The 19764-nt window shown below is 33.7% G+C and overlaps 1 protein-coding gene and 1 pseudogene across 2 annotated transcripts; both read right to left on the reverse strand.

Annotated features, from left to right (window-relative positions):
• Positions 1-627: 627 nt before the first annotated feature.
• On the reverse strand, positions 628-3710 carry LOC110811450 (uncharacterized). Its single transcript, XM_022037961.2, has 2 exons — positions 1767-3710; positions 628-1450 (listed from the first exon to the last, which is right to left on the reverse strand). The coding sequence occupies exons 1-2, from the start codon at positions 3228-3230 to the stop codon at positions 980-982; spliced, it is 1935 nt and encodes a 644-aa protein (XP_021893653.1). The 5' UTR covers positions 3231-3710; the 3' UTR covers positions 628-979.
• Positions 3711-3862: 152 nt separating this feature from the next.
• On the reverse strand, positions 3863-9377 carry LOC148266236 (deSI-like protein At4g17486; annotated as a pseudogene). The gene is made up of 3 exons (XR_015818376.1): positions 9020-9377; positions 8608-8688; positions 3863-4290 (listed from the first exon to the last, which is right to left on the reverse strand). The product of XR_015818376.1 is annotated as a deSI-like protein At4g17486 (transcript).
• Between the last annotated feature and the right edge of the window lie 10387 nt (positions 9378-19764).

Here is a 19764-nt window from a genome sequence, read left to right on the forward strand (position 1 = left end):
GAGCTTGTATGATTTAAAAGTCTTCTTGCCAACATGAGTTGCCCGATTATTACTCCAGTGATACTTTTTTGTGATAGTCAGACTGTCATGCATATTATAATTAACCATGTGTTCCATGAAAGATAAAAATATTAAAGTGAATTGTTATTACATTCGTTAACAAGTTCAGTTTAAGGTTATTAATACTCATTATGTTAGAACTAGTGACCAAACTTGTAGATGTGTTCACCAAAGTTTTGTCATCTACTCAATTTCACTTACTCTTGAGCAAGTTTAGATCCATCAATATTTTGGATCCTGCTTGAGGGGGAGTATTGAAAAATATTCTATGAATATATGTCACTGTTAATTGTTATATGTTTCTTAGTTTAGTGATAGCTATGGCTAATTCGTAAGTTAATGATTTCAATTGTAAATGCGTAGCTATAGACATAATCGACGTGATTGCTTCCTTTTTCAACTCAACTATTTTCTATACATACATGTATTCTGTATCAGTTCATATAATAAAAAATATAGTACTTTTTCATCAAAAGGTTTTTTTTCCTTTTTCATTAGAAGCTTTGATACCACTGGCTAGAAATGCAAATGATAAAACCAAAGAAAAACTGTGGAAGAAGAAAAGAGTTTGAGGCAAAAAACTAACTTTTGCTGCTTCATTCATCATCTTAAAAGTGGACATAATCTGTTGTACTAGACAGCTTCTATGATACTAAAAATAGAAAAGATATTTTTGTTACTCTCTTGTGCAAGCTTAGACATACCAAAACAACATTATACATTAACACAAGCTCACTACAATTTAAAAACCAAATGATATAAAACATAAGCTTAAATAAAATAAATCTCCTTTGGTTGATAGCAAAATTCTCAACCCTTCAATATAACTTAAAACAAAAACAATCTTTCGGCAAAGACATTATTTTCATGTCAATGGTTGGTCGCCAAACACAATTTATGAATGAAACATTCATAGTACCTATGAATTTCCTTTCATGAAATTCTGCAAAGCTTTTATTTCTTCTATGGCGGCAGCTCTATATAGATCAACCAAAATCCTTAATCTGGGGTCAGCTTGTCGCAGACTCTGAGATGAATTTAAGTCTTTCTTCCCACCAGACTCCTGTGTCACTGGACGTTTGTTCTTCACACTTGATGCCGTAGATGTAATGTGTTTTCGACGTTCATCCTCAAGTTCCTTCAAATTTCTTGTTTGATACTCTATATATTGGTTTATTATCTCTGCAAATAGTGCATTCCACACTAGTTCTTCTTCTATTACTCTTTTTTTCTCTTCAAGATATTGTCTTTCATCTTCCATGGACTTTAAAAGCTTCTTTTTTCCCTCTTCCCATGCTCGAAATTGCCAGGTCTCTTTGTCCAGTCCTGCAAGAATGTGATCTCCCATCTCCTCGGTAGCACTTGCATTCTCCATGATTTGGGGCAACACCTGAATCAAAAATATTTTTTCGGGGAAAAAGATAAAAAAAGAAAAGGATTTATGCATATTCGGAGATGCTGCTTCAGAAGGAAAAATATATAGATTACAAGGTTATAAAGTATATATATGGGATATAGTTTATTGTTCAAAATTATAACAATATTTTACCTATTATATAGAAATTATACACAAAATTCCTTCACCAAGGCTTGAAATTATCAGAATTTTTCATCTGGCTACCTGAATTTTCTGGATATCAATATAAATGTGTATATATTATACTACAAAGATTATGGTTATAGTATCACAAAGATGAACAGCATACCTCTGAAATGACACAGTCAACATGAGCAACAAAATCACATTCCGCACAGTAATATACAGGGTCCTTTGGGTCTCTTAAACTCTCACATACATCACAGTAAAATTCATCATCAGGCTTCAAATCATCGGGGACAGGCAGTTCAGTGAAACTCAAAGGATCCACATGACATCTGTGTTTAATGATACGAGGCATTGAGGGATGACAGTGAAGATGGAAATTGATCCGGCACTCAACACACAGGAGGTGGAATCCATTGCATTGCCTCCTACAAATTTCACAGAAGCGTTGCATTCTTGTGTCCTGAAACAAAATTAGCAGGTGGCCATGATCACCAAATTTAACAGATGGCTTTAAGGTAGCACATCCAATGTGCAGAGAAAGCCGACATGTGGAGCAGCCGTAGAAGAAGCCTCTTGTCTCTTCCTCACAAACAGCACAAAGTGGAGGCCACATAGGCGATGAAATATAATTGGTAAGGACTTGGATAGTAAGAGGGTGGATAGGATGAGATGGATGCTTGATTTGTCTTGGCAATTTAGAACATGATATTTTCCCTGCTATTGCAAATTCATGACAGGTGTTATGCATATAAAAGTGGCATCTCTCACAAAAATAGAAAGAACCCGAATCGAATTCCAGACCACAAACACTGCAGGCAGGAAAAAATCCTCTTGCTCTGCCATATTCCTCAACACTGTTATGGAATTTCAGGGGATGTCCATGGCTAAAATGCTCTATCTGCTCTACCCCTTGGTCTTTCATGGTTGATAGCAAAGCACATTCAACATCCAGGTTGAACTCACAATCCCCACATCTGAATCTCAAACCGGAGTGTGGATTATGACAAACAGAGCAAGTGAAATCAGACATGGTTGAGACCAGAACAAGAAGACATGGATGGAAAAAGTGATGCAGCTTTTGCGGTAACTTGTCTATGCAAGAGTTATGAAAGAACATGTTGCATTCTTCGCAACCCCAGCTTTCCATATCTGAGCAGGGAAGTCTACATACCTCGCAACCAATTTGATTAAAAAAATTCTGGATAAGTGCTAGTGGATGCTCATGGCAAAAATGAAGAATCTGCAGTGGATCATCAGGCCCGGGTTGGGGTTGCAGGGCACATTCAGCAGGTATGAGAGGTGGTTGCAGGGCACATTCAGCACCGAGAGTGAATTGGCACGGGCGACAATGGTAGTAGAAGCCCTTGTGAATTTTCCGGCAGCCATAGCAATTAATAATATCCTTGCCATGGGATCCTAGTTGCAGAGTAAGAGAACATCGATGAAGGAAGCATTTAATCTCTGATGGAAGCTGGGAGCAGGATCTATGAAGGAAAAAACTGCACTGATTACAACTGTAAGTTTGACCTGAGAAGTCTTTAAAACATCCATCACAAACTATGTTGTCACATTGTGTTTCAGAGAGGATCAATGGATGCTCATGGCAGCAGTGTTTAATTTCCATCTATTCTCCTTTTGGAGCTTAGAATTTAGAGATGCTCTGGTCAGGTCGCCTATCTCATATGCAATATATAGAATATAATTGATCTAATTTGACTTTATCATAAGTATAATTGAAATAAACTGGGTCCAAGCAGTTTTTTGTAATTTTGTGATGAGAAAGAGGAGAATGATTCAAAGTCTTGATGACATGTTAGAGTTGTTGATATACACTAACTGCTAAATTACTACAAAATATTGTTGAATGTTTCTTGGAATCCTTTTTAATTCCACAATAATCTAGCACCTCATTCTAACACAATATGAATAATTATTAAACAAAGTTACTAAATTACTCGAAAACGTCATAAAATTACCGAACTCCAAGACACTAAAATTACGGAAAACAAAAGTTAAAGTATACTAAATATTTGATTGTATCAAAACTGCTAGACTATATGCTACAGGTACACCAAGGAGTAGCATCATTCCTTCAGTCAATATCTTTCCCACGCTAAGCTAACAAATAAACATGATCAAAATCTTAAGTCGGAGAAGGAGCTGACAGAAAATTATACTGATTTGACAAAATCTTAAAACATCTGTGTTTGACCTTAGACATCCATAAGAAGATGAAATATAGACAAGACACAATCATTTCCAAATCAACATAATCTACCAACATTTCATTACTGAAGGTTAATGCAATGAATCTTACAATCTATGAACCATTTACATGGAATACAGAATAAACCAAAGCATGATTTTACATTTTCTTTTTAAAAAAATTACGGTCAACAGACAATTCTCGGGCATTATCATTGCTCCAGCACATGGGTTATGAAGAGCAGCAATATTCACCAACACACTCTGAGATCATATACTAAATAAGAATGACACAAAGGCCCAAGACAGAAAATAGGCACCTACGAGGACAATTTCACGCTTGTTCCCTTGCTAACTTTACTGGCTTGTCTTGTAGAAGTGCGACATCACTGTTTACTCCAGTCAGCAGAAAATGGTCTGCATCTTCTTCACTCATATCTTCTTTGGTTATCTGCCTCATGATTCTGACCCATCATCATCTACACTTTACATAATCTTAGTTCCAAGAAAAAAAATAGAGTTATCAACCAGAATCATGAGGCAGATAACCAAAGAAGTCAGATAGAGATAAGAAAAAATTCATTGGCTTTAGATGGGTTAATTTGTAAATTAGCAAAGGCAGAAAAGTTGTTTGGAAAGTCTGAATTTTTATTGAATTCCAGCTTCAAATATATATAAGTACAGCAAAACTGAACATAAAAGAAATGGCAAAAAAATATGCTAATATTGCTGGAGAATAGCAACAAGCTGATAGCTATTTTTGGCAACAAAAAGAAAAAATCAAATCTCCTAATAATTTGCTAAAGGTTAGGACTAAACTTCAACAGAAATTTCAAACAGCTCCTGAGATAATCAACATCTCTTCCTGGATCAGGAGCTGCAAACTCTTAATTTTGCTCTGAGAAATTCAAACTGTTAACATGAAATGACTTGGTAAAAATATTGGGTACTTGATTTTCTGTTTTGAAGTAAACTAACATCATTTCACCGTTTTTCTGCTCTTCCCTCAAAAAATAAAACTTGATATTGAAATGTTTAGTTATTCTATGACACACTGGATTTTGGGGTATAACTATGGCAGCTTGATTTTCTACAAAAATCTCAGTATATTCTTCTTGCTCCAGCTGCAAATCCATCATAATTTGTCTTAGCCATAATGCTTGATTAACAGCAGCTGCTGCTGCTACAAATTCTGCTTCAGCAGTTGATCCAAAAGTGAAACAGTAACCAAAAGCACTTCTCATATCATCACTTGATCTTAGCCCAACTCAGTGTCAAAATATGTCATAAATTTGAGGTCACAGGCTAAAGTTCATTTGAGATAACTAACCACCCTTTTAGCAGCCATCATATGCAACTCACTAGCACAACTGAAAAATCTGGATAAAACACTCATAGGAAACAAGATATCTGGCCTCCTTGCTGTGAGATACACCATACATCTAATTAAACTTCTGTATAATCCTTCATAAATAAGTTCAACTCCATCTTCTTTATGCAGCTTCTCCTTTTGATTCATTGGAGTCCTTACACTCTTGCATTCTTCTATTTTAAACCTTCTTAGAATTTCTTTCAGATAGTTCTTTTGACAAATGAAGACTTCATTCTGCATTTGTTTAATCTCCATGCCCAGAAAATAAGTTCTCTCTCCAAGGTCTATCATCTCAAAGATCTTCATCATCTCCTTCTTGAATTCTTCAATTTGCACAACATTATTTTCGTTCACAAGTAAATCATCCACAAAGAGAAATGATAACTATGTTAGAGCCAACTTTCTGTCATGACCCGAGTACATGGTTCTACTTTAAGAAAGTATGTATTCAGATTTGAGGGAAAGAGAGGAAGAGTGAGAGGAGAAATAGAAGGATTTGAGAAAGATAAGAGTAAGAATATCAAGAGCAATAGATAGAAAATCGGAGAGAAAAGATAAATATTGAGAGAGATAGGTAAAAATTTGAAGGAGATAATAATACTATATTCAAAATATTTCATTCATTTATTAATTATAATAAATAAAAATAAGTAATTTATATAGAAAAAACAGATGGATGAACAAGTAAATAAATAGCCAATATTCCATAGAAGTCTAAGGGTTGTAGAGGAAATTTTTAAATTCATTGGATGAAGATTAAAGACCTCTCGGGTTTGGATTTCCTGCAGACATTTTCATAGTTTTTTTCTTGCACCCCAGCAGATCTTATACTTCCTAGTCTATTCTTCTTTATTTGCATTCAGATCCTTACACTTTCTTGATATAAAAAGGTGATTCACTAAAGTTTTTTTCAAAGTCTAAGTTGAGAAAATGTTCATCTATTCTACTGTACCAAGCTCTAGTAGCTTGCTTCAGTCCATAGAGAGTTTTCTTCAATAAATAGACCTTCTCTTCATGTCCTGGTACACTGAAACCTTGTGGCTATTTAACATAAATTTCTTCTTATAGTAAACCATTCAAGAACGTAGACTTCAAATCCATTTAAAGGATCTTCTATCCCTTTTGTACTGCTAAAGCCAAAAGCATTCTAATTGTATCCAATCTGGCTACTAGAAAAATATTTCAGAAAAATCTATACCCCAAACTTGTGCATAACCTTTCACAACCAGTTTTGCTTTGTGTTTGTTTTCTGAGCCATCAGGATTCAGTTTTGTCCTGAATATCCATTTAACCCCAGTTATCTTTCTATCTTGAGGCCTCTCCACTAGCTTCCGAGTCTAGTTCCTTTTTATCATGGCCAACTCCTCCTTCATTGCATCTATTTATTTTTTATCTGCTTTTGCTTCATCATATCCTGCAGGCTCAAAAACAACAACATTATATCTTTAATAAATATCTGAAAGTGATCTTATTCCCCTTACAAGTTGTTCTAATTCATCTAGATCCAGTTGCAAGATTTAATGTTTGACTTGAGACTTCTCATTCCAGTCCCATTGATCATGTTCAAGGAATTGAACATCTCTGCTTATCTCAATCTTTCCTAGGTTGAAAAATTTTGTAAGCTTTGGAAATCAAACTGTAGTCAATGAATATCCCAAGTTCGCCTTCTCATCAAGTTTGTCTCTTTTAATCTGTGGAATATAAGAAAAATAAAGACATCCAAATATTTTTGAGATTTTTTTAAAATAGGTTTAACACCATGCCAGCCTCAAATGGAGTCTTCATTTCCATTACTCTTGTAGGCAGTCTAATCAGTAAGAAAACAGTAGTATTTGCCGTTTTTGCCCAGAATTTCTTTGGTAAATTCTTATCATGCAGCAAGCATCTAGTCATCTCCATGATTGTCTTATTCTTCCTCTCACTAACCCCATTTTGTTGTGGAGAGTAAGGGACAGCGAGTTAGTGCTCAATTCCAGCTTCTTCACAAAAGGAATTGAATTTGTTTGATATGTATTTAGTTCTATTATCTTATCTGATTACTTGAGTCTTACAGCTACTTTGGTTTTCAATCCAATTTTTGAACTCCAAGAAAATTCTGACTTGATCTTCATAATATAAATCTAACACATTTTTTGTTAGATCATCAATAAAAACTATATAATACTTGTTGCCATTTAGTGAGTTCTGTAGTCCACAAACATCAATATGGATCAGCTGCAACTTCTCTGTAACTCTCCAAGTAGATGTTTTGAATGGAAGTCTGATTTGCTTGCCAAATAGACAAGTCTTACAGCTTGAAAGATGCTCCTCCAAGTTTGGCAGTCCTTTTACCATTTATTTTCTTTGCATAAACAACAAAGCTTTGTGATGAAAGTGTTTCAGCCTCTTGTGCCATATTTCAACATTGATGAGTTGACTAGGAAATGCCACTTGCTCCTCCTTTAATGGATTCAAAGAACCCTATATCTTAATTTTGAATAATTCTTGACCATTTGGATCAATGATTTGACACATTTTATTTTCAAATAAAAGTTAGAACCTTTTTTCTAGCAATTGTCCAATACTGACTAAATTTTGATCAAGTTCAAGAATATACAAAACCTCATAAATTGAAATTTTGATCAATTTCAGCAACAGTCCCCTTCCCTTTAATTGAGATGTATTCTCCATTTCCAATTCTGACTCTTGATGTTGCTGATTTATCAAGCTCTCTAAAGAGACTTTCATCACTAGTCATGTGGTTTGTACAACCACTATCAATGAATCAAGTATCACTTGAAATGCTGGATGCAAAACAAGATGCAACAAAGAGTTGTTCTGCTTCTTGTTAATCTGCAACTTGGGCATCTCCCTGCTGCTGCGTCTCCTTTTCCTCATAAATAATTTTGCATGCCCAAGTTTTTGACATTTTCTACATCTCAGATCTGGCTTTCTCCAACACTTGTAATATGGATGATTCTTTTTGCCACAATGCTGATAACGAGGATATTTTCCCCTTCTACTTGTAGCGTTGGTGTTGTTCTCAGCTGTTGTAGTTTCATAGTTGCTAGCAAGATGCCTTAATTTTACTATATTCTTTCCAATGATTGACCCAAACAAACCATTATCCTAAGATCCTGTAATCACCCATAAAAATATCCTCAATAATGCATTAAAAATTTATCAATATTAAATCATCTCCAACAAAACCACTGAGTAACTATGATCCTTGAATCATATGCCTAATCACTCGAGCTGCTTTATTATGTTCATCTTCAACTAAGTAATCAAAACAGCAGGATTAACACGAAAAAGTGCTTCTTCTAGGACAGCCGTTGAAAGACAATTCATTTAAAAGAGAGAAACCAAGAAAATATGCAAAACCTGGATTGATGAAGCTTAAACGCAAAACGGGTAACTGAATCATGACCCCAAAGAAACTTACCAGAATATGCAGGATGCTTAGGAAGATACCTAACAGCTGTAACCTGAATGCTTTCTGGCAGAAGGCAATTACAGAAGGAACCTGAAACTTTAAGAAACTTAACGATTAGTTGAACATAAAATATGCAGGTCAAAAAGGTAAAGCACTGCGACACTACCAAACCCTGCTTTTCATAATCGAAAATATAAAGTAGCTAGTAGATTTCAAACAAATAGGAAGAAAATCTATACCTTTTTTTTTTTTTTCTTTTGAAAATAATATAGCTAGTTTTCATGACATGCCTGAAAATAAGACATTGAGAAACATGCAGCGTGGACATGCAATTTACCAGGTCCAGACATCTAAAGGATACATCATTAACTCAAAGAAGCTTCTCAGTAAGGTAATCATAACAAGCAAATAATCTTCTTACCTAATCGAGCCATCCGATTTAAGCATCCAGGAATGGGCTTCCCTGTTAGCTGCTTGCAAACTTCATCAGTAAAATGGTTGCAGTTCTTGGCAATCAAATGATATACGTCCCCATGGTATTTTCTAGAAAGCCTTTCTATGAATAATCTAAATTCTGATCGAGACATGTTGATGGTGCCCAACAACACTGAACGTCTGAAGCTGAAACCAGGACAACTTCTTGGTTTCACTTCAAACACACCACTGGTAGAGTACGTTGAGATATAGTTGATTAAATTTTTGGAAAAATAGAAGAATCTGAAAGAAAATGAAGAGAGAAAAATGTAGAAAAAATAAGAGTTTTCTGTGCTGGAAAGTGTTCAATGACCTGCCCCCTTTTCCATTAATTTGATACATATATATATATATATATATATATATATAAAGCGGGGGAAGACATTTACACATTAAGTCATCAGTTAATTTTACCGACTCTAAAACAGATCATCATTAAATCAGAAAAATATGAAACTGAATAAAAAAATTATGCAGCTTATTACTTAAAACTCAGTACAATTTTAAAAAAAATATATAATTTTTTTTTTCTTTAAGTTATTATATTTAAATTATTTATAAAATTTTTAATTTATTAATAAATATATTTTTATTTTATTAAAATTTAATAATATAAAATAATTATTTTTATATAATTTTAATTATATAATATTAAATAATTAAATAATAAAATATAATATTCGATATTGCACATATTCAACTTTGCAAATTAAAATTTAAAAAGTCATCCAACATTTTATTATTGCCAAGGGATGCCAAAAGAAGTGCTGCAAATTAGAACTAAATTTGTGAGGTAGTGGCTCGTCTCGAGTTCAACTCAACAACGGCTATGATCTGTTTCAAAACGGCTCGAATTTGATCCAAAAACGGTTCCAACTCAGTTTAAAAACAGCTCAAAATCGGCTTCAAACGGTTCAAACTCGACTCGAAAAACGGCTTCAAACGGCTCAAACTCGGTTCACAAATGGCTCAGCCAGATAACGTTGCGGCCAGAAAAGCTTCCCGCGCGCGACTCTGCGCACCGCGGAAGAAGGTTGTGCGTCTGTGCGACATAGATGACTGGTGCGCGAGTGAGCACGACGCGGAAGGCTGGTGAGTTGCAGCCAGCAGCCCTGTGCGCGGATCTCGCCAGTGGCACGGCGAGGCGGATCTGCCCCAGATGCCACCAGATCAGCGAGACGCCTGTGTGCGTCTGTCCATCCCTGCACCAGATGCGGCCAGATTGCGCGGATCTCGGCAGCGGCACGGCGAGGCGGATCTGCACCAGATGCGTCCAGATCGGCAGACTTCCTCTCGTCCTCTGATTTGGCTGTCTTTCTACTCTGCTTTTTTGTTGTTTTAGGGTTTGAAAATTTTCTGAAATTGGAACCTCAAAATAGGGGTGAAGAAGGTAACTCCTGATAAATAGGTAGCAATCTAATCGACTGTGCTAAAATTAAAACCGTAAATAATTTTATTTGATCACTATATCATACTAAATTTTAAAAAAATATATAATTTTATTTTTTAAATTATTAAAGTATTTATAAAATTTTTAATATATTAATAAATAAATTATTATTTTATTATAATTTTAATAATATAAAATAATTATTTTTATTTAATTTTAATTATAAATATTAAATAATTAAATAATACAATATAGTATTCAACATTATAAATACAAAAAAAAAAAAGTAGTAAACGAATAATTCTTGGAGCAGTTCCTTGTTCTATGGAAAACTCAATTTTTAAAATTCCTTTTTAATTTTTTTTTTTGAACGAATCAAATTTAACTCTCAAATCTTTAAATTTATATTTAGGTAAAGTTTTTATCATTATATTAGCAACTTAATAATTAGAATTATAGGTCATCAAATGAACTTCACCATCCTTCTTAGCTTCACAAAGAAGATAATATTTCACTTCTATATGTTTACTCCTACCATATTGCACATGAATCTCTCCACCATCTAATATAGCAAATTCTTTCAAAATCAGTTGTTTAAACTACTGCACCAGCTGAGGATATCCACCAATAATGAGCAAATCATTGACATAAATTGAGATAATAAACAGTTCTTTTATTTTCATAACTTTGTTTGATGCCATATAAGGTATTCTTCAACTTGCATACCATGTCAATCTTTCCATCAATTGCAAACCTCTGAGGTTGTTCAATCAAATTCTCTTTCTTTATAGCAAGTTGTCACTCATTGTAAGTCATAGGCTCTTCATAATTTGTTAGTTCAATGATAACCAAATTGTACATTTCATAATCCTCTGTCAATAACTTGGTTTTTGTGTCTAATGTATTTGTAGTTGGATCATTAAATTTTGTATAATCAAGTCGAATTTTTTAAACATGAATATTTCGAAAACTTGAAGTTGCAACAGCTGCATCTTCTATGAGCTTTTTTGCTTCAACTTGTTTTTTATCCAAATTTTAAAATGTTGATTCATCAACAAGCACATCCCTACTCTTTTACATAAACTTCAAAGAGTCAACTTTGTCATGGCTAAATCTTTTGTGCCACGAGCAGGTCAAATCATCTTTGGCAACAAAATTATGTTTATTTGTATGTTTCAAACCAAACACATAACTATTCTCATTTTTCTTAATTTTTACTACTAGCATATTTGTAGAATTATAAATAAAACAGTAATCATTTTTTAACAAAATGTAATAACTTTTGTTTTGTATTTGAATAATACTCAATAAATTTTGCTCTAAATCATAAATAAAGAACACATCAATTATGAATTTGATACCTCATTTGGTTTGAATTAGTATTGAGCCTTTTTCTTGAGTTTTCACAGTTGTCCAATTGTCATGTTTCACTTTAGTTTTACAATTAACATCCAAGTTGTTGTAGTACATATGATCCTTGGCCATATGCCTTATGCACCCACTATTCAAATACCATATATCACTTCTACTCACACACGATACCTCAGTCATCATGACAAGATGATTTTCCTGCTATTCATGATTCTTAGTAAAATAGACTTTATGTTGCTAAAGTGGTTGCTGCTATTATTGAGACTCATTCTTTTGTTGTGATACTTGATTTTTTTTTCTTCCAGCACACATTCTCTGAATGACCATACTTTTTTATAGATCTTGCATTGAACATACTTTTAGCACTTGCTCTTAGGATGATTGAATTTACCACAATTTCCACGAGGAGGATATTTTCCTTTTTCTGATAAATCTTCTTAACTCTGTGGTTGCTTCCCTTGTTGAGAATTAACCTTCATCTTTTGAAGTTGAGGTCCCAAACTTGTACCTCTGTCTTGCTTAAAAAATATTTTCTGTACTATCATCATTTCTGATTGAAATCCTCTGCTCTTGAATTTGTAGCTTACCGATAAATTTAGAAACAATAAACTTCTCAAGATCACATATTTTTTCTATCACAGACAGCTTTGATTCAAACTTTTCAGGGAGATTGATCATCATTTTTCAACCACTCTTTGATCTTTGAATTCTTCTCCAAACAACCTTATTTGATTAACAAGATTCATAACTCTTGTAGAATATTCTTTAGTACTCTATCCATCCTATTTTCTCAACAACTCAAACTCTCTTTTTAGAGTCAATAATTTTACTCTTCTCACTTTAGCACTTCCAACATATTATTCTCTCAAATAATCTCAAGATTTCTTTGTTGATCTAAAACCAACCAACATAGGAAAAATATTTTCTGATACAACTAAATGGATAATGGATAGAGTTTTGAAATTCTTCATGGAACCCTCTACATCTTGATAAATTTGTATCAATGTAGGATTTTCAGGTAAAAACACCCTAACATAATCCTTCTCTACAGTAGCCCACAAGACATAAGCAAGTAAATAAGATTTCATCCTTACATCCTAATAATCATAATTATCTCTTGTGAATACTGATGGTGCAGGTAAGTTCACATTCATGGTTATTTTCTGTCAATTTGATGAAATCAAAGAACAAGCTTGCTTAACTCCTTACAGCTTACAACAACAGCAACTCTGATACTACTGTTGAGATATGAGTTGATTAAATTTTTGAAAAAATAGAAAAATATGAAAGAAAGTGAAGAGAGAAAAATGTAGAAAAAATAATAGAGTTTTCTGCTGCTGGGAAAGTGTTCAATGGCTTGCACTTTTCCATTAATTTGATACATATATAGACAAAGTTGAGGGAAAAGTTTACAGATTAAGTAACCAACTAATCTTACTAACTTTGAAGCAGATCATCATTAAATCAGAAAAGTATGTAGCTGAACAAAAAAATTATAGAGCTTCATTCATATTTGACAGCTTACCACTTAAAACTGTCAATACAAAAAAAAAAGCAGTAAACAGATAATTTTAGAGCTGAAATGACAAAAAAGTCATCTTCTTGTTCCATGGAAAACTTTTAACAGAGTATTTATGGGCTCTAAACCATGCACTGGTTAGAAGATAAGACAAACTATTTCAATGCCATTTCAACACGATATTATAAGCAATCCTAACAAAGCTATATCAGCAGATGCACGGACTAGTGACCAATGACTTGCACAACAAATCAATTCTCAATAATTTTGGTTTGCATACCACCGTAACTTGATATTCATTTTGGATGTCGCCAATTTGTAGGAATTATTGGAGAATCATCTAGTTTTTCCTCTAAGGTCCTTTTCTAAAACAAGCAGGTCATATTGACTTCAAAACATCTCTTTTTTTCTTTAGGGAAAAAGGAAGGTGCTCCATACTACTCTAAGCCTTCATTTGCTATAAATGATTCGCAAAGTCTAGTTATTAATAAATACTCTCTGTGTCCCAATTTCTCTTCCTACCTCTATATTTTGAGCATAGCAAAATATTTGCACATGTTAACAAGAGAATAATGCCACACTTACTTCCTACATCTGAGAATCGAATGTTAAAGACTACCTTCAGCCAGATAAATAAACTAAATAGCAAAAGAGACAATGCTACAAGAATCAAACTTTATGTCATTAAGAACAGAGTCAGAACACAAAAGCTTCAATCCAGTAAAAATAACCCCCCCCCCCCCCCATCTCAGAAAACGAAACTACTTTTCCATTATCTTATAGCTTAGGATACAATGTCAATTGCTTCATCTTATGTCTCACTGGGCAGCAAGTCCAATGTAATTGAGATAACACAGAGCCATTTGATGGGCTAGCAGAAACCATGCCTCAATCCAAGGCATTGGAGGAGAGTTTGAACTTCCAATGGTAATGCTGAAGATTTAAGACTTGAAAATGGAGAGAGATTGCAATGAGAAAGACAGGTCTTCATTTAAGTTTATGAGGTGGATTTTTGTGAGGGAAGACAAGCATTTTCAATGGAAGAGGGACTTGTCCAATGAAATTCTAGGTAAACATAGCGACTCTGTTTACTGTTGAGAAGATATGTTTATTAACAATTTCAAGACATCTCATCTTATGGAATTATTTAACTAAAGATAAACAGAGAAAAGATTTTGAGGAAAGTCTCTGAACCACGCCTATTTGGGTTTAACAAGTGACATTAATTATTTATGACGTTCTCAAATTGATGTTGAGGAGCTTTAAATACTTTGGTTTTCTCTATCTAGTGAGAATTACATTTCTCTCCAATTTACAAATGCAGGCTTTATTTTATTTGTTATATTTTAATAATTTTCTTCTACTTTTGTAATAACATAGATTTTATCTCTGACTAATTTTTTTTTTTCATTTAATGTCTAGATCCTAAATATTAATATGTAAAAGTTAGTCATAATTTATTCATTTAATGTGTATTAAATCAATTTCACCAATATTTTCAATTCCGTAATCATGAATTTTTATTCTCACCCATCAATGAATCATTGAATTAGCTAATTTAGGTTGGATATAGAATTAACTTAGAATTAGATATTATTTTCATTCAAATTTTTATTTTATTCCCATTCATATTCAATGAAATTGAAATTCGAGTCAAACTCAATTTAACAACATTAGAATCTTACATAATACCTAAGAGTTTTATTTTATTTTCCCAACTTTTGGAGGATGAAGAATCCAAAGCAATTTGATTAAAATATAAGAAAGTGGAATACAACTAAACATGTGAAATGGGAATACAATATCCTTAACACAATTCTTTTTACACTCTACTACAAATCAAGAATCAAGAATAAAAACATAATTTTACAAATTTCAATCACCATTCTTGACTATGCTAATCAAATCCTGATTTCATTCAGAAGAATGACTTGCATTATATTTATTTTTTTCAGCAACTCGACACGAACGAACACTACACATGACAATAAAACTAGCCCATTCAGAAATTAATTTTGCATATGAAAAGTTCATATGGAATTTAAAATAATTTCTTAATTTCTATTTAATAAAAGTAAGATATATATACGCGTCCTGATTAACTGTCCATCAAATTTTTAATTTTAGATAATTATTTAATTTATGAGATTTAGTATCAATCATTTAATTTGTGAAATTTGTTGTTAATCACCTAATTTGTAAAATTTGCTGCCAATCAATTTATTTATAACAATTATGAAAATACATAATTAATTAATTCCTCTAATATGCCCCCTCAAGATGGAAGCTTTTGTGAAGAGTCCAATCTTGATCTTCAAAAGTTGAAAGCGAATGTGTGGAAGGGACTTGATCAAGACATGTGCTAATTGATCTTCTGAGAAAACATAGGTGACACGTAAAGCTCCATTTTGGAGTTGATCCTCACTAAAATGATAATCAATTGCAACATATTTCATTCGGGAATGGAAGACAAGATGGGAATTAATATGAGTTACATCAAAATTATCACAATAGATAACTTGAACAATAGAAATAAAAATGAGAAGCTCAGTTAGAAGAAAAAAAATCTAAAGTAACTGATTAGCTGTAGCAGCAACTAAATGACATTCAACTTCAGTGATGGATCGTACAACCATGTGTTATTTCTTGGAGGACCAAGATATGATATTGCGATCCAGGTAAATAATATAAACACTAGTGGAGGTGTAGTTGTCCTTACTACCATCCCAGTCAGCATTTTAGAAGGTATAAAGAGAGAGAGATGTTGATGGTGCAAAGCAAGACCATGATCAGCTATACCAGAAAGATAGTGAAGCAAAAGCTTGACAACATTTCAATGATCAGTAGTAGGTCGACGCATGAATTAAGACAACTTATTAATAGCATATGTAATATCAAGGTGAGTGAGACACAAGTATTCTGGAGACTTCCAACAACAGTTCTGTATTCAAAAGGATATGTCAAAGCAATACCAAAAAGAATTATAAGTGTTGGCTCGATGGCAAGTAGAGTAGTGACAGGTTTGGCCCCTGTCATATTTTTAAATGAGAAGATCTATGGTATACTTTCTTTGAGAGAGAAATAAACCAGTGGAAGTAGTGACACCTTCAACACCAAGAAAGTAAGTCAAATCACCAAGATTTTTTATGAAAAATCTTTTGCCAAGAAAGTAAATAAACTGCTGAACTACAATTGTATTTCTTCCAATAAAAATTATGTCATCAACATACATAAGGAGATATAGGAGGCTACATATGGTGTTGAAGACAAAGAATGATGTGCCAGCATGAAAGCTTGTAAACCTAGCTGCTATAAGAAATTGTCTTAACTCGTGGTACCAGGGTCATGGTGCTTATTTGAGACCATATATAGCTTTGCGTAACTTACAAACATACGTAGGATTATCAAATAAAAAAAATCTAGTGGTTGTGTCATAAAAACATCTTCAGAGAGATAACTTTGTAGAAAAGCATTGTAGACATCAAGTTGATGAAAAAACCATTTATGATTAACAGCAAGACTAAGGACCAAATGAATAATGGTAAGTTTAACAATCGGATTGAATGTGTCATGATAATCAACACCAGGACACTAATGGAACGCTAGAACTACTCGTCGAGCTTTGTACCTGTCTATCGAGTCACTAGGTAAATATTTAATTCTAAAAACTCATTTACACCTGATAAGATTTTGTGTTGAATCAGGTGGAACAAGTTCCCATATTCTATTCTACACAAGAACATTATACTCCTCAAGCATAGCTTGACGCTATTTAGGATCTTTAAGGGCTTGGGTCAATGTATGCGGCTCAAGTTGATGGTTTGAGGCAATGATAGCAGTAAGATTAAGTTTTTGGATGAGTTTATGAATTTTATTTTTAGTGCAAGTAGTCATGGTGTGAGTGTGGGTAGGTGATTTTGGATGAGGGAGTCTGAAGAGAGAGAGATAAGGAATTAGAGGGTGGATTATGTGGAATATTGTTAGTGTCGGTGGAATGCTCCAATCAATCAGATGGTGAGGTTCAGTATACCAAAGTTTGGTTGAAAGGAAGTGGGGGTTTAAGTATGTGATGTGGAGTTTCAGAGGGTGTGCTATGAATGGAGGATGTAGAATGGTCGACCAGAGATTAGATATGAGATGGATCTGAGCTCGAGGGCGAGGTTGTGGAAGTCATGTTGGGTGGCACAACCTTAGTAGGAAAAAATAATGCTGATGGAAACCAATTTGGGAGTGTTTAGGGGCTTAGACAACTAAGATGACTTCGAATGAATTTAAATGGAAAGAAATATTCCACAAATTTGACACGACGGGATGTGTAGATTTTAAAAGTTGAAGGATTAAGGTAGAAATAGACATTTTGGGATCGAGACTCAAGCTTATAACTAGACTAGAATAAGAACGAAGGCATGGATAGCATAAACAACTGAAGATACGGAATTTTGTGTACTTTGGCAGAGAGTGAAAAAGGGAGTTATAAAGAGAAGAAACGAAAAGTGTTCGTGAGAGCATGCGATTAATGACATACACAATAGTTGCAAAGACATAGTTCTGGTATGTGACGGGAAGTGAGGCATGAGCGAGTAGAGACAGACTGGTTTCAATAATTTGTTGATGTTGGCATTCGGAGATACCATTGTGTTCAGGTGTATATGGAAAAGGTGAGATGAAAAATTGCATGAAGTGATAAAAATTAATCTAATGCTTGATATTCCCCATTATTATCGGAGTAAAAAGTGACAATGGAGTGTTTGAAGTGATTTCCTACTAGTACTTTGAGACGAGAAAAGACATCACAAACATGAGATTTCTTCTTCAAGAGGCTATAACATACATTATTTAAAAAGTAATCGATAAAAATAACATAATATTTGAAATAACTAACATAGTAAATGGGGAGGTTTAAACATTAGAAAATATGATTTGTAAATGGTGAAATGAAACAATTATAGATGTAGAAAATGGAACTTGTGATTTTTATTACTTAAATACACATTACAATGAATGTTTTGTAACATAAATAAGGTAAAGAAATAATTGACCTAATATGTTAAAGAACAGGGGAGATGGATGACCTAATCGCTCGGATGAAGTGGTCTTGATGTTAGAAAAGACAAGTAGAGAAGACAATTATGGAGAGGAGGTTGGCCACTCATAGACATCATCTTTAGTTTTTCCGTCAAAAAAACTGCCTCCATACTCAGGTTCTTCACATGAACGACAGTGGGTAAGAATTCTATAGAAACATGGTTAGTATTGCAAAATTGATGGATAGAAGTAAGGTTCTTTATCATGTTAGGCAAGCAAAAGATATTATGTAAATTAAAGGTACGAGTAGGGATACGAAAATGGCAGAATCAATATGGATAATATGAAGATCCGAGCCACCACCGATTATAACATCATCAAACCCTACAAAAAGAGTGTGAAGTGAAAGATTATTCAAGTTTGGGGTGACATGGTGTGACACCCCACTATCAAGTTGTCATAAGAAGATGTCGGTGGTTTCAAGAGATGCAAAGTATGCACGTCGTTGCCACGGAGAAGCAGGACGTGGAGCAGGTGGACATGTTTTAGATGGAGCTGATGATGATTGGACATTGACAAGTCGATAAATAGAGCATCATTTGATAGTGTGTCCTTGAGCACCACATCCTTAGCAATGCCCAAAATATGGACGTGATGGAGGATGATCATTATGAGGAGCATTGGCTTGTTGTCTGTGATTATGAAAGGCGATTGCAGAAGGGCACCAAGAAGGAGACGGTTGTTGTTGGGTTTTTGGGTTCCCTCCTATGTGGAAAAACCCAAGTTTTTTTCAGCCTACTTATTTTTGGCCCATTAGGGCTATTAGACTTTTTATAATAGACCACTTTAAACCTAAGGAACATTAGAAAAATAAGTTTTCAGCCACCAAAAGAAAGAGAACATATTTCGTTTCTTCCCACGATCAGATCGTCATCTTTAATTGGATCAGGCTGAAATTTGGTATGTATTTAGGAGACGTATTTTTTCTTTATTTTGAACGGTGGAGATCGATTTTGGACGGTTAGATTTTTTGGTATTTTCAGTTCGAATTTATTGTTCATGTTTTTCTTCTCTGCACCAATCAGTTTGACTTTCTCCGATAATTAGATGGTTATTTGTGGTCTGATAAGGCTGAAATTTGGTGACTATATTCGGAATAAATTTTTTTTTTATCTGAATGGTGGAGATCGAATTTGAACAATCAAAACGCATCCGTTTTACATGAACAGTAGCAACTTTGGTGATATTTCTCCATTCCCTCGTTTATCTCTTATTGTTTGATTAATTTATTATTGAAAATTTGTTTGAGGATTATTGTAGTTGCTTATAGTTTTTGTAAATATTAATTTTTATAGTGGAGTTCTTTTACTTAGATCAGGAAAGGTTC

The sequence above is a fragment of the Carica papaya genome, chromosome 4, assembly GCF_054855325.1.
Source record: "Carica papaya isolate Zhongbai chromosome 4, ASM5485532v1, whole genome shotgun sequence".
Taxonomy (NCBI): Eukaryota; Viridiplantae; Streptophyta; class Magnoliopsida; order Brassicales; family Caricaceae; genus Carica; species Carica papaya.